At 37.6% G+C, this 12,859-nt stretch overlaps 1 protein-coding gene across 8 annotated transcripts in view; it reads right to left on the bottom strand.

Annotated features, from left to right (window-relative positions):
- BRAF (B-Raf proto-oncogene, serine/threonine kinase) overlaps positions 1–12,859 on the bottom strand; it is a 203,090-nt gene that overhangs the window by 29,137 nt on the left and 161,094 nt on the right. For 6 of the 8 annotated variants that reach the window (XR_012432935.1, XM_045387419.2, XM_045387418.2 and 3 more), the window contains 3 exons: positions 5,055–5,101; positions 4,146–4,264; positions 313–444 (listed from right to left, as the gene is read on the bottom strand). Coding sequence is in view for 6 of the 8 variants with exons in the window: in XM_045387419.2 (XP_045243354.1) it covers positions 313–444; positions 4,146–4,264; positions 5,055–5,101 (298 nt within the window). In the remaining 2 variants the exon portion in view is untranslated. The remainder of the gene's footprint in view (positions 1–312; positions 445–4,145; positions 4,265–5,054; positions 5,102–12,859) is intronic. The other 2 variants (XR_012432936.1, XM_074036149.1) reach the window with 1 other exon arrangement.

Raw genomic sequence — 12,859 nt, forward strand, 5'->3', positions numbered from 1 at the left:
CAGATGCTACAGTAGCAGAGCTCATTCTTCTAACTGTGCTATGGTCAAGAAATATCCATTGTTGTATCTGTAGTTTCTAGTCAGAAAATCAGGAATTTTATTCCATTGTAACATTTATGACTGATATTCTAAGGAAAGGACTTACGTGTTGCTATTACTGCCAAAAGTATACAAACGATTTCTAAAACTGGTAACAAAAATCAAGAGTTCTATCCTTCATGCTTACCCAGAAGTTAACACTTATTTTCTACAACTACCTGGAGCCTTGTATACAGATGGTAAAATAAACACCAAGAGGTGGTAAATATTTACCTGGTCCCTGTTATTGATATTTGAATAAGGTAACTGTCCAGTCATCAATTCATACAGAACAATCCCAAATGCATATACATCTGACTGAAAGCTGTATGGATTTTTATCTTGCATTCTGATGACTTCTGGTGCCTGTTAGAACATACAAAGAAAAATATTCTAGTTAATTCTTCACTTCAACAAAGACTGAAAAACAAGCTATTATAATTCCTAGGGTAATGCTTTTACCGTTAAAACATCTGTCTAATATGTAATCAATTCTCTTAATAGTCAAAGAAATAAAACTAAGATGAAGAAAAAAGCCTCTGCTCTATAAACTCAGAAAGAGACAGTATTAGCAGATATTTTGTTATTGCATTACTAAGATTTTATAATTCAATAATTATTTAGGCAATCTCTTTCTGCACAAAATACCATCACTGCCATTTGAATTCTTCCCATGATTTACCCTATTAGAATCAGTTCCCACTTCCCATTCCTGATTCAGCAAATAAATACTAGACTTGTGGTTATAAGATGCTTAGGAGCAGCACAACTACTGTAGTAACTGTCCTAGAATTTAAGTTTCCCCATTGGTACAAACAACTTTTCTCATCTGAGGACACCTTAGAAAATAATGGTAGAATTTCAAGACTGATAAACTCAAATCCCCTTTCAAACTATGGAATCAGCATATGGTATAAACATGCCATGGATGCTTTATTAACAAAAGCAAGACAGCGGGTAGATTTAGTAAAAGATGGTATAAAGAATCTTTTGGCTGCTGCTTCTTGGGCAATGAAACAATCCTATTTGCTACATTTTTACGCATTTCAGTCATTGTATTGCACAATTAGGTTTCTTATTTACATGAAATACAATAAACAGTTGGTTAAATATGAGCTTAAAAGAGTTATTCTTTCACCTTGTCTTCTGTATTGTTTCATTTGGAAGGAATCGAAATGGCAGTATATTAATGAAAAGTTTATGACAATGTCAATTTGACAGCAAAAGTGGTACTAACTCTGCAAAAATGGCTGAAAGACCTGGGACAAAATTCCTGGTTATTGGTCTGGGTAAGGCAGGCATCTCACGAGGAGAGGCAATAATGGCACTCAGCAACCGCTGCAAATGAGAATGACCCGTGGAGCCTTAAACCCCTCAACGTCCAGACTACACTCCAGTCCAATCACAGAACATATCAGAATCTGGTGGTGGGACCCAAACATTAATTAGTCTTTAAAGCTCCCCAGATGATTCTAATGTCCAACCAAAGTTGAGACCCACTGATGGAAGATCTGTGGGATGTCCTGAAGAGCACGAGAGGATGGAAGTGAAGGAGAAAGTTGATCTACTTCGCTTTGTCATACATTTTGTTCATAGTTACTTTTAGTAATACAGTACAAAATAAACCACATATAACTGTGATGTAATGAGCAAGCCAGAATACTGAGAGGCTGGTATGGCAAAGGTATAATTTTCAAAGCCTGAACCAATTTTTGTGAGAGATGAAGTAGAAATCAGATGAACTGCTTTTTTCTTTTAATTTAGTTTTATCTCACACTGTTGGTGGTAGATAGTTTGATGACAAGTTGCACGTCACCTATTTTAAGAAATGCCTGACGAATCTTCAATTTAGTGATTTAATTTGTAAAAACTCTCACAAAGGTTTCTCTCTCCTAAGATATAAATAAAACAAAGTTGAGAAGAACATTGTATATAATTCAGAGGACCACACAGCCTTAGTTATAACCAAATTCTTCTCTCCTATGATATGAATGTTCCATATTTCTGAGGGCAGTATCAACCCAGGATTGGTTTAACAATGAAGGGTGCTGTTGGCTATTATTCTCTTGTCTTAAAACTCAGCATGGAAGAATACAGGTATCAACAAAAAATTAATTGTAAGAAAATATAAAACTTTATGTATAATAATCTACAAACTGTATTAATTAAGGTTTTTGAAAAAGGACAAAACTAGAGACTTGATTGAGCCTAACTCTCCCACATAGTTAAAAATTAACATACTTTAGAAGCACGTGACTATTGTTTATAGTTTTAGGTTTTGCAATTTCAGCACTTAAAATCTGTTTTCCCTCATCCTTTTAGGATACAATGCCATCGTTTTCACAAGGTGTGTATGCCTTAATAAAGGTGCCTGACATCAGATTATAGTTATTAATTTTTCTATCACTTACAATTATAAATTAAAACAGTTAAACATGTTAAATGATGAAAAAAATCTAGCTAACTCCAATCACTGAATCTTAGAAACAGAAGGGGCACTGGAAATCTACTAGTCCAACTCAACATTTCAGATCAAGAGACTTAGAGGAGGTTAGGGTACTAGAATACTCTTCCACCTTGCCACTTGCCCTAATTCTACTTACTGTCATAAGAAATCATAGCTCAATTTAACTCTAGGTTTATTCGGACAAACTTGGGAGTCCTACCTTGGACTTCCCTTTTTGGAGACTGCTACATACAGTTTGCGGCTTTGAAAGCCCTTACAACTTTTCTGTTTCCAGCAGGGTGCCCGAAAGTCTCAGTGCAGATTAAGTTATTTAAAGCTTAGAATTACACTAAGACTTTTGGGAAAGCCTGTATTCAGCTTAGAGCTGTGGTTTTCAAACTTTTTGGTCTCAGGACTCTTTTGCTCTTAAAAATTATTGAGGACACTAAAGCACTTTTCTTTATGTGGATTGTATCTGTGGATATTTATCATTAAAATTTAATGGAGAAATTAAACTATTAATTCATTTAACTACTAAAATAATGACAAGCAGATGTTAACACAGATCATTCATTTTAAATGAAAAATAACTATTATCGAAAACAAAAAAAAAGTTTAGTAAGAATAGTAGTACAATTATCCTCCTTTTATGGTTTAGAGATTGGGTCTCACTATGTTGAGCAGGCCAGTCAACTTCTAGGATCAAATGATCCTCCTGCCCCAGCCTCCCAAATAGCTGGAACTATGGGCTTGAGCCACCATGCCTGGCCTGTGATTCTCTTCAATGTCTGACTTAACAGAAGCCAGCTGGATTCTCATATTTGCTTTTGCACTCAATCTGTTGCGATGTGTTGTTTTGGTTGAATGATACAAAGACAATCTTGTCTCACAAAGGGAAGATCTTGTGGGCCCTCTAAAACGCTGTGAGGGACCCTTTTAAGAATGCTGTTTTAGGGAATGATTCATATGACTGAACTTTCCACAGCTTGCTGCAACTGCACAGAAGTTTTAGTTCCCTTCTTTTAGAACTTCTCTTTCTTCTTTTTCACAAAGCAAAAAACAGGAAGAAAGAAAGAGAAAGAAAGAGCTATGCAAGACAGCACAAGGCTGTTAATCTACCTCTCTTTTTTTTGGTCTTTCCTCTTCCAGCTGCCCCATAATTATGAGACTCTTTCTAGTCTAAAGGAAGTAACTTTCCAAATTAGGCTTAAATAAGATTGTGAAACAGCTTCTCTGTTAAAAGGAGTAGTTTTCTTAGCAAAACCATAATAATGGCTGTAGATCACACCTGCCTTAAATTGCATACCTGTTTTTTTTCAACAGGATACACAGAACATTTTGAACACAAAATACTTTAAATAATTTTGAATAAAATATGAAACACTGTTTATAAGACATATATTTTTGTTTGAGATACACTGAAATTGGTTTCAAAATACTCTTTTTAAGGGTAAAGAAAAAAGTTAAAAAATCTATTTACATGAAAAATAAGAACATTGATTTTTGTGAATACTGGGGACTATGAAAATACTATAGGTTAAACCTTCAATGACTCTCTAGTAACTCAGCAGCATCTCAGGGCCAAAAATTTAATCAGTGGAAAAACAGCCTCAATTCTTACCATCCACAAAATGGATCCAGACAACTGTTCAAACTGATGGGACCCACTCCATCGAGATTTCACTGTAGCTAGACCAAAATCACCTATTTTTACTGTGAGGTCTTCATGAAGAAATATATCTGAGGTGCAGTAAGTAAAGGAAAACAGTAGATCTCATTTTCCTATCAGAGCAAGCATTATGAAGATTTTAGGTAAGAGATCTAATTTCTATAATTCTGTAATATAATATTCTTTAAAACACAGTACTTCATCTTTCCTCTTAAAGTCAGTAAGTATGTCTAAAACAATGATTAGTTCTATTTAGCCTATACAACCTGCTTTTAAGATTTTGGGGGCTTGAAATGTGCTAGGATGAGGTGAGATGCTTTCCTAAGTTTATGGGAGAACCTGAAACTTTCCCATTAGAGTTTAGCAATGTAGGACCAGATATTCTCTTGGCACTCCTGGGCAAGCTGTACAGGCTCTTCGTTGGAATGAAGATGCTGCAGATAGTATCTTAGTCTGCACTTAGGGAAGAAGAAATACTATGTTTTTCTCACCTCGTTGTTATATAATTTAGAGCCTTCAGTTATATCTCAACTACCACTGAGCAAGGTCAGAGGTCTGAAAGGGACTAACAGTTACAAAACTATTAGTTTTATAGTGCTGATAAAATGTAAGCAAGCAATAAAAAAATCCTACTATTGTAAAGACTTCTGACAGATTTTCTTGTAATGTTCAGTTGTCAAGAAACCAAAAGCAGGCTGTGGTATCCTGCTCTCCTATACACGCATGCATAATTCTTTGTTAATTCTCTTTACAGTATATCGAACTTAGCATGAAAACTGTTTTTACATAATGTGAAGACAAAGTGCAGAAGAAAAAGTCAGGATGTTTTCAAACTTCGCAGACAAATTTCAGGAAGGATACTATTACTCTTGAGGTCTCTGTGGATGATTGACTTGGCGTGTAAGTAACTGAAAAACAAAACATCATTTTAACCTGAGTAGGGCTAAAGGACTCTGGCCTCAAAATCTATAGAACATACTTAGGGGTGTAAAGACTTATTTAGAATCATGATACAATTGAAAATTGTACATTGTGATAAACCCTTCACAGAATATCAAAACAGACTATAAATGAATTTAAGATTAAGGAAACATATCACTATAATGGTACAGTCGAAATCTTGTTTTCTATTAGAAGACTTTGCTTTATCTTTTACTAGTTACCAATACAAACCTTTCACTCCAGTCAAGCCTATTTATCCATGTCCCTTAAATATACCTTGATACTTAATTCCACCACTGCGTTCAATGCTCCCCTCCTACACCCAACCCTCCAAGTTAGCTTTCGTTCTATTTTCCACCTATTCATATCCATCCTTTAAAACTGAATACAAATTCTAACTCCTGAGTGAAGCTTTCCCATGACTAACCCAACTGAAAGTGATCTTTCACTGTTCACCTTATACAGTAATTATCATAATAATGGCTTCATTCACGTGTTTTTTCAATGTGCCTATGTTCACTTCTATTTGGAATGTAAACTACTAGAACTAGAACATGCAGTTTGGTAATTAAAACTATTTTTAAAGGTAGTTGTCATATACTCTTAATCTTCTTAAAACTAGTGAGGAGCAAATTTTCTCTAAAATGGCCATAGTGGGTCTGTTTTAGAGTCAATGATAACTTTAAAATCATCTATGTTACCCCTAAAAACTGCTTTAGCTACATTCATTGAAGTAAAAGGCAGCGTTGTTGTCGTTTTGTTTTTTCTTTTGGAGACAAAGTCTTGCTGTATCACCCAGGCTGGAGTGTAGTGGCATGACCTTGGCTCACTGCAACCTCCACCTCCTGGGCTCAAGCGATCCTCCTGTCTCAGAAGGGCTGTGTCTTGTTTATTTCTTTGTATACCCAGTGCCTAGAACAGTGCCTGGTATGTGTGGCAAGTATTCAATACATGTCTATTGAATCAACTACAACAAGATGCATATAATGTGCTAGTCAAGGTTATTTTTCTTAATTGAATACTGGAAAGAATAGATATATGACACTTCTGAAATCTGACAATGATCATTAGACACTTTTACCTTAAAATGAGAATTTAAAATCCAAATGGTATAATCAAAATCATGCAATGAACACTGTTAAAAATGGAAGATTTGCAAATAACCACAATTATTTATGCTTTCTCATCTTCATTTAAACTTCCTCATTCTTCCCAACATCAAAATTTTAAGAGTATTTTCTAGATAAAATTTTCATTTCAAATTACTATTTATCTAAAGTAATCCCTTCTCCAATTACTATTTCATATCACAGTTTATGTTCTTCATAGCATTTACTACAATTGAAAATTATCAGCCGGGCGCGGTGGCTCACGCCTGTAATCCCAGCACTTTGGGAGGCCGAGGCGGGTGGATCACCAGGTCAGGAGATCGAGACCATGGTGAAACCCCATCTCTAAAAATACAAAAAATTAGCCGGGCGCGGTAGCGGGTGCCTGTAGTCCCAGCTACTCAGGAGGCTGAGGCAGGAGAATGGCGTGAACCCGGGAGGTGGAGCTTGCAGTGAGCCGAGATCGCGCCACTGCACTCCAGCCTGGGTGACAGAGCGAGACTCCCTCTCAAATAAAAAAAAAAAAAAAAAAAAAAAAAAAGAAAATTATCTTGTCAGGACTTTAGGCTCAGTATTCTATATCACATTGTCACTCTTTCATTGAAAGAAAATGTGATGTCAGTTATAGGTCTCACTGCTTACAAAATTCTGCAGTGACATACAAAGTTAAAAACTTGTGGAAATAAATGGGCCTCAATGAAAGCTTTAAGACGGTGAGATCTTATCTCCATTAGAAAGAAAGGGGGATAAACGATGATGGTGTCGGTTGGCAGAGCTCGGTCCTGCACTCAGAGAGACCTGGGATCTAGTATACAGCAAAGGTGTTGGTCTTTGAAAGGAGGTTCTTTTTCCTGCAAGACTTAAAAACAAAAACAAATGGGCTTCAACCGTATGAAAACAGAGAGGCATGCTGAAGTTAAAAGAGGGGAAGATAAAGGTGTTCTCCATGGGATGGTGTTAATCCTTTCAACAAATTTAATGCGAAGGAATATAGCAAGAATAAAGTAGATAGAAAAGTAACTGGGGAGAGTGAGGAGAGAAATTTTCTGACCATGAAAGTACTGGATAATTAACAAGATACAAATGTAATTGGGGAACTAGTGATATAACCAGCATAGAAGTTGTATAGAATAAACCTGTTATAGGCCAAGCTGCATAAAAATACAACCTGAAATAACACCACTTTATACCTGTGTAATCCTTTATAACTTACAAACTGCTTTCTTAATTTTTATCTCATTGACTAATTCTCTTTCTGTAATCCTTCTGTAACAAAAGCAGCAAAGAGTAGAAGTCCAGGTCTGCAGAATGAAAGGCTGGAAGGAAAAGGGAGTCTAATTCTCCAGCTAGAGAAATGGGATGAGACAACCCAATCCCTACATAAGATAATGTTTCACAGTAATCACTACCCCAGATAATTCTAAATAGGCGGACACTAAAACATAATTTCCTAAGCACCACCCAGTTCAATGGAAAATGCCAAACAAACAAACAAAAACACACACAGAAAACAAAAATCTCACATAACTGTTTGTGGGGTAAGGAAGGGAACAAGAATATATCAACTTTACTTTGCCATAGATGACACAGAAGTCAATCCCTTAATTAAGATAATTAGATTGGACCTCCCTCTTTCCTTGGTAAGATGTTAAGGAGAGCATTACAGGCTTACAAAAGTACTAGGAAAGAACAAACATGTTATCAACCAAAGGAACAACACATTCTCTTGATAGGTTTCTCTTAACAGTCTCATTCCTTGAAGAAAAAGTGTCCAGCTACAGAACCACTTAATCTTAGAGCTACAAAATCATCTGGTAAAATTTCTTCTCACACTACTTCAAGCTCTTATCCAAGATTCAGCTTTTCCACATTCTTACAGAGCATAATGTGGTGCCCCAAATTAAAAGCAATACTTCAGATCGGATCTAACCAACACAAACTATGGTGAGATCCTCGTCTTCATCTCCCTCATGGTGGGCATACAACATTAAATCAGACATTATTGTGATTGTTATGGCAGCCAAAGTCATGCTACTGAGTCCAATTAAAATATATTCAATTACATGCTTCCTGCGAATGGGTCAAAATTTATGCCAATAAATAGAATTAAAAAAAAAGGGGGGGCACAAAAAGAATTATATTCAATTACAATCCCAGCAATTCAAGCAAATCCTTGAATTGCTCCTATAAAATATTTTCCTTATCTTATACTTTAGCTGGGACTACAGGCGCTTGCCACCATGCCCAGCTAATTTTTGTATTTTTAGTAGAGATGGAGTTTCACCATGTTGGCTAGGATGGGCTTGATCTCTTGACCTCGTGATCTGCCTGCATCAGCCTCCCAAAGTGCTGGGATTACAGGCTTGAGCCACCATGTCCGGCCTTAGGATTTTTAATTTTGTAGACATGGTCTATAATTTCAGACTAAAACTTTAGCTTTCACTAAAAAAAATCAGTTTTTTTCTTGGCTGCTTCATTTTTCTTTAATAAAACACAGGTTATTTTTATTTTCTTGTTTCAAGAGTCTTATGTGAGAGCTGAAAAAAGGGAGATTTTTAAAGATCAGCATGCTAATAATTCTTCACATAAGTTACTTCTAAATATGTAATTATATTCAAGAGAGGACTGAGGATAGGAATCTCATTCTAGTTTGCTGTCTTCAGGTATGGTCATTCATCCAGTATGAACCCAGTCAAATCCTGTCATTCATGTTACATCTCTTGATCTTATCCTTTAGAAAACCACAGGAGATTATCATTAAAAGGCCTATTGATAATATTGCTATGCCATTTGGCTAATTTATCAGCTTAGCTTATTTGTAAAAGCCACCAGTGTCTCTCACTTAAGTCTGCTGCTATTTTCAAGTATTTTAAACTATTGGTAAAACACAGAACTGACCTACTTAGCCATTTGCATGTCAGCCCTCTTTCACCTAATACTGCACCATTTTACAAAGGTTCATCAGACTTTAGGCAGCAAGATGAGTCTCTCCTTGGGTGACCACCTGGACTGGTAGGTGTGATAGTGCTGACAGTGTCAAATTACAGTCTTCCTTATACTTTGATGCCCTCTGCTCCCTTATTACAACCCTGGAAAGTAAGATTAATGAGAACGGCATTCTGTTACTTCTCTGTAGTCAGTAATCATTTATCAATTTAAAAATAATTAAAATCTCCAATAGGTAAAGTTCACATATTTTAAAGTTGTGCTCCATAGTGGCCTAAATTCTATTTTTACCCTGATTTCTTAGTTTCCTTTTTTTTTTTTTGAGACAGGGTGTTGTTCTCCTGCCCAGGTAGGAGTACAGTGGCATCATCACAGCTCACTGCAGCCTTAACCTCCTGGGCTCAAGAGATCTTCCCAACTCAGCATCTTGTGTAGCTGGGACTACAGGTGGGCACCATCATGCCTGGATAATTAAAAAACTGTTTTGTATAGATGGGTCTCACTATGTTGCCCAGGCTGGTCTTGAACTCCTGGGCTCAAGCCATCCTCCCACCTTGGCCTCCTAAAGTGATGGAATTACAGGTGTAAGCCATCAGGTATTTTTCACTTTTAAAAACTGAAATTTACTGAGGTACAATTTACATACAAGATGCACCCATTTTACATGAACAGTTTTTTTTTTTAAAATTTATTTATTATTATTATACTTTAAGTTGTAGGGTACATGTGCATAACGTGCAGGTTTGTTACATATGTATACTTGTGCCATGTTGGTGTGCTGCACCCATCAACTCGTCATTTACATCAGGTATAACTCCCAATGCAATCCCTCCCCCCTCCCCCCTCCCCATGATAGGCCCCGGTGTGTGATGTTCCCCTTCCTGAGTCCAAACATGAACAGTTTTAAAAGTTTCAACAGACACATACACTTGTGTAATGACCAGTCACAATCAACATAAAAAATATCCATCACCCCAGAAAGTTTCTTCATACATTTTTGCAATTAATAACATCCCCTTAGGCTTGGGCAACCATTGATAATGACTTCTGTCACTACAGATTAATTTTGCCTTTTCTCAAATTTCACATAAACAGAATCATCTGGCTTCTTTTGCTCAGCATAACAATTCTGAGATTCACACACTGGCTGCATGCAGTGTTACAGGGTATGGGTACATCACAACCTGTCTATTTACTTATTGGACATTGTGTTGTTCCTAGTTTGTGGCAAATATGAAGAAGATGCTGTATTCATATACAAGTCTTTGTTGGTGACTGATGGTTTCATTTCTTTTGGGTAATTAGGTAGGATTAGAATTGCACAAATGGTAAATTTAACTTTAAAAGAAACTGCCAACCTGATCCCTAAAATGGCTGTATCATTTAAAATCTTTACCAGCAATGTATGAGAGTTCCAGTTGTTCTTCATCCTTGAAAATACTTTGTATTGCTGGTTCTGATTATAGATTATTTATTTTTTTATTTATTTAAGACGGAGTTTTGCCCTTGTTGCCCAGGCTAGAGTGCAACGGTACAATCTTGGCTCACTGCAACTTCTGTGATTTTCCTGCCTCAGCCTCCCAAGTAGCTGGGATTACAGGCATGTACCACCACACCCGGCTAATTTTGTATTTTTAGTAGAGATGAGGCTTCACCATTTTGGTCAGGCTGGTCTTGAACTCCTGACCTCAAGTGATCCATCTGCCTTGGCCTCCCAAACTGCTGGGATTAGAGGCGTGAGCCACCGCACCCGGCCCTGATTATAGGTATTTTAAATGACTTGTCAAACCATGAAACGCCAAAGTAGAGGAGGAACCAGCTGAGGAGTAGAGAGTGAGTAGAAGGATAATCAGGAGAATATGCTTGAAAGCAGTGTTTCTCACACTTTAATATGGACACAAATCATTTGGGGATCTTGTTAAAATGCAGTCTTTGATTCAGGTCTAGGGTGGTATCTAAAACTTAGCATTTCTAAAAGGCTTCCAGGTGGTCCAGATGCTATTCAGACCACATTCTGAGCAGCAAGAAACTAAGAACACAAACAAGGCATTAAGAACCTGTTTCATGAAGAAGAGTGATCAACTGTATCAGATGTTTCTGACAGGTCAAATAAACTGTGGACTGAGAATTTTACTGCTGGATCTAGCAACACAGAGGCCATCAGTAACTATCGTATTAAGATGCTGTTTCCTGGCTAGGCAACCATGATCCACTTTGGGATGACGAGATTGGGCAGACCACTTGAGGTCAGGAGTTCCAGACCAGCCTGGCCAACATAGTGAAACCCTGTCTCTACTAAACATACAAAAATTAGCTGTGTGTGGTGGTGTGCACCTATATAATCCCAGCTACTTGGGAGACTAAGGCAGGAGAATCACTTGAACCCGGGAGGCAGAGGTTGTAATGAGCCAAGATCACGCCATTGTACTCCAGCCTGAGCGACAGACTGAAACTGTCTTGAGGGGAAAAAAAAAAAAAAAAAAGATGTTTCCTGGAGCAGCAGGGGCAAAAGCCTGGCTTAAGTGGGGTCCAAGACAAAAAGGAAGGAGAGCAATTAGAGAGTGAATACCAATAAGTCTTTTGAGAAGTTTTACTGTCGAAGGAAGAAGAGGAAGGAAGTAATAACTGAAGAGGGAAGCAGGATTAAGGGAGGGACCCCACAAGTTTTTTTAATGAAAATAATAAACATACAGAAAAACTGAAAGAATACCCATACATCTTCCACGTAGATTCCATAACTGTCAACATTCTGTCAAATGTGCATAAGAAAGATGTTTTATTATTATTTTTTAAATTATTTTTTTTGAGACAGGGTTTCACTCTGTCGCCCAGGCTGTAGTGCAGTGGTACAATCTCTGCTCATTGCAACCTCAGCCTCCCAAGTAGCTGGGACCACCGACATACACCACCACATCTGGATAATTCTTGTATTTTTTATAGAGACAGGGTTTTGCCATGTTGCCTAGGGTGGTCTTGAACTCCTGGGCTCAAGTGATCCACCCGCCTCAGTCTCCTAAAGTGCTTGGATTACAAGCGTAAGCCACCACACCTGGCCTATTTTTAAATTTTACTTTAGTTTTTTGAGACAAGGACTCACTCTGTTACCCAGGCTGGTCTCCAACTCCTGGGCTCAAGTGATCTTCCCACCTCAGGTTCCCAAAGTGCTGGGATTACAGGCGTGAACCACTGCACTCGGTGAAAGATGTTTTATTTATTTATTTTTGAGACAGAGTCTTGTTCTGTCACCCAAGCTGGAATGCAGTGGCACGATCTTAACTCTCTGCAGCCTCGTCTTCCTAGGTTCTAGAGATCCTCCTGTCTCAGCCTCCATAGTAGCTGGGACCACAGGCACAGACCACCACGTCTGGCTAATTTTTGTATTTTTTGGTAGAGATGGGTTCCACTATGTTGCCCAGGCTGATCCTGAACTCCTGAGCTCCAGCAATCCACCCGCCTCAGCTTCTCAAAGTATTGGGATTACAGGCGTGAACCACCGCGCCCAGCCAAAATATGTTTTAAAATAGGAGATAATTCAGTAGGAAAGGAAAAACTGATGATGAACAAGATAGGAGATTTACTCAAAAGATGTCTGTGGGTTAGGGGTAAGGGGTTGGAATCTAGTGTACAAATGGAGGGACTGCCTTTTACTAGCGATAAGGCAGAAGAACC

This window comes from Macaca fascicularis, chromosome 3, assembly GCF_037993035.2.
Source record: "Macaca fascicularis isolate 582-1 chromosome 3, T2T-MFA8v1.1".
Classification (NCBI taxonomy): Eukaryota; Metazoa; Chordata; class Mammalia; order Primates; family Cercopithecidae; genus Macaca; species Macaca fascicularis.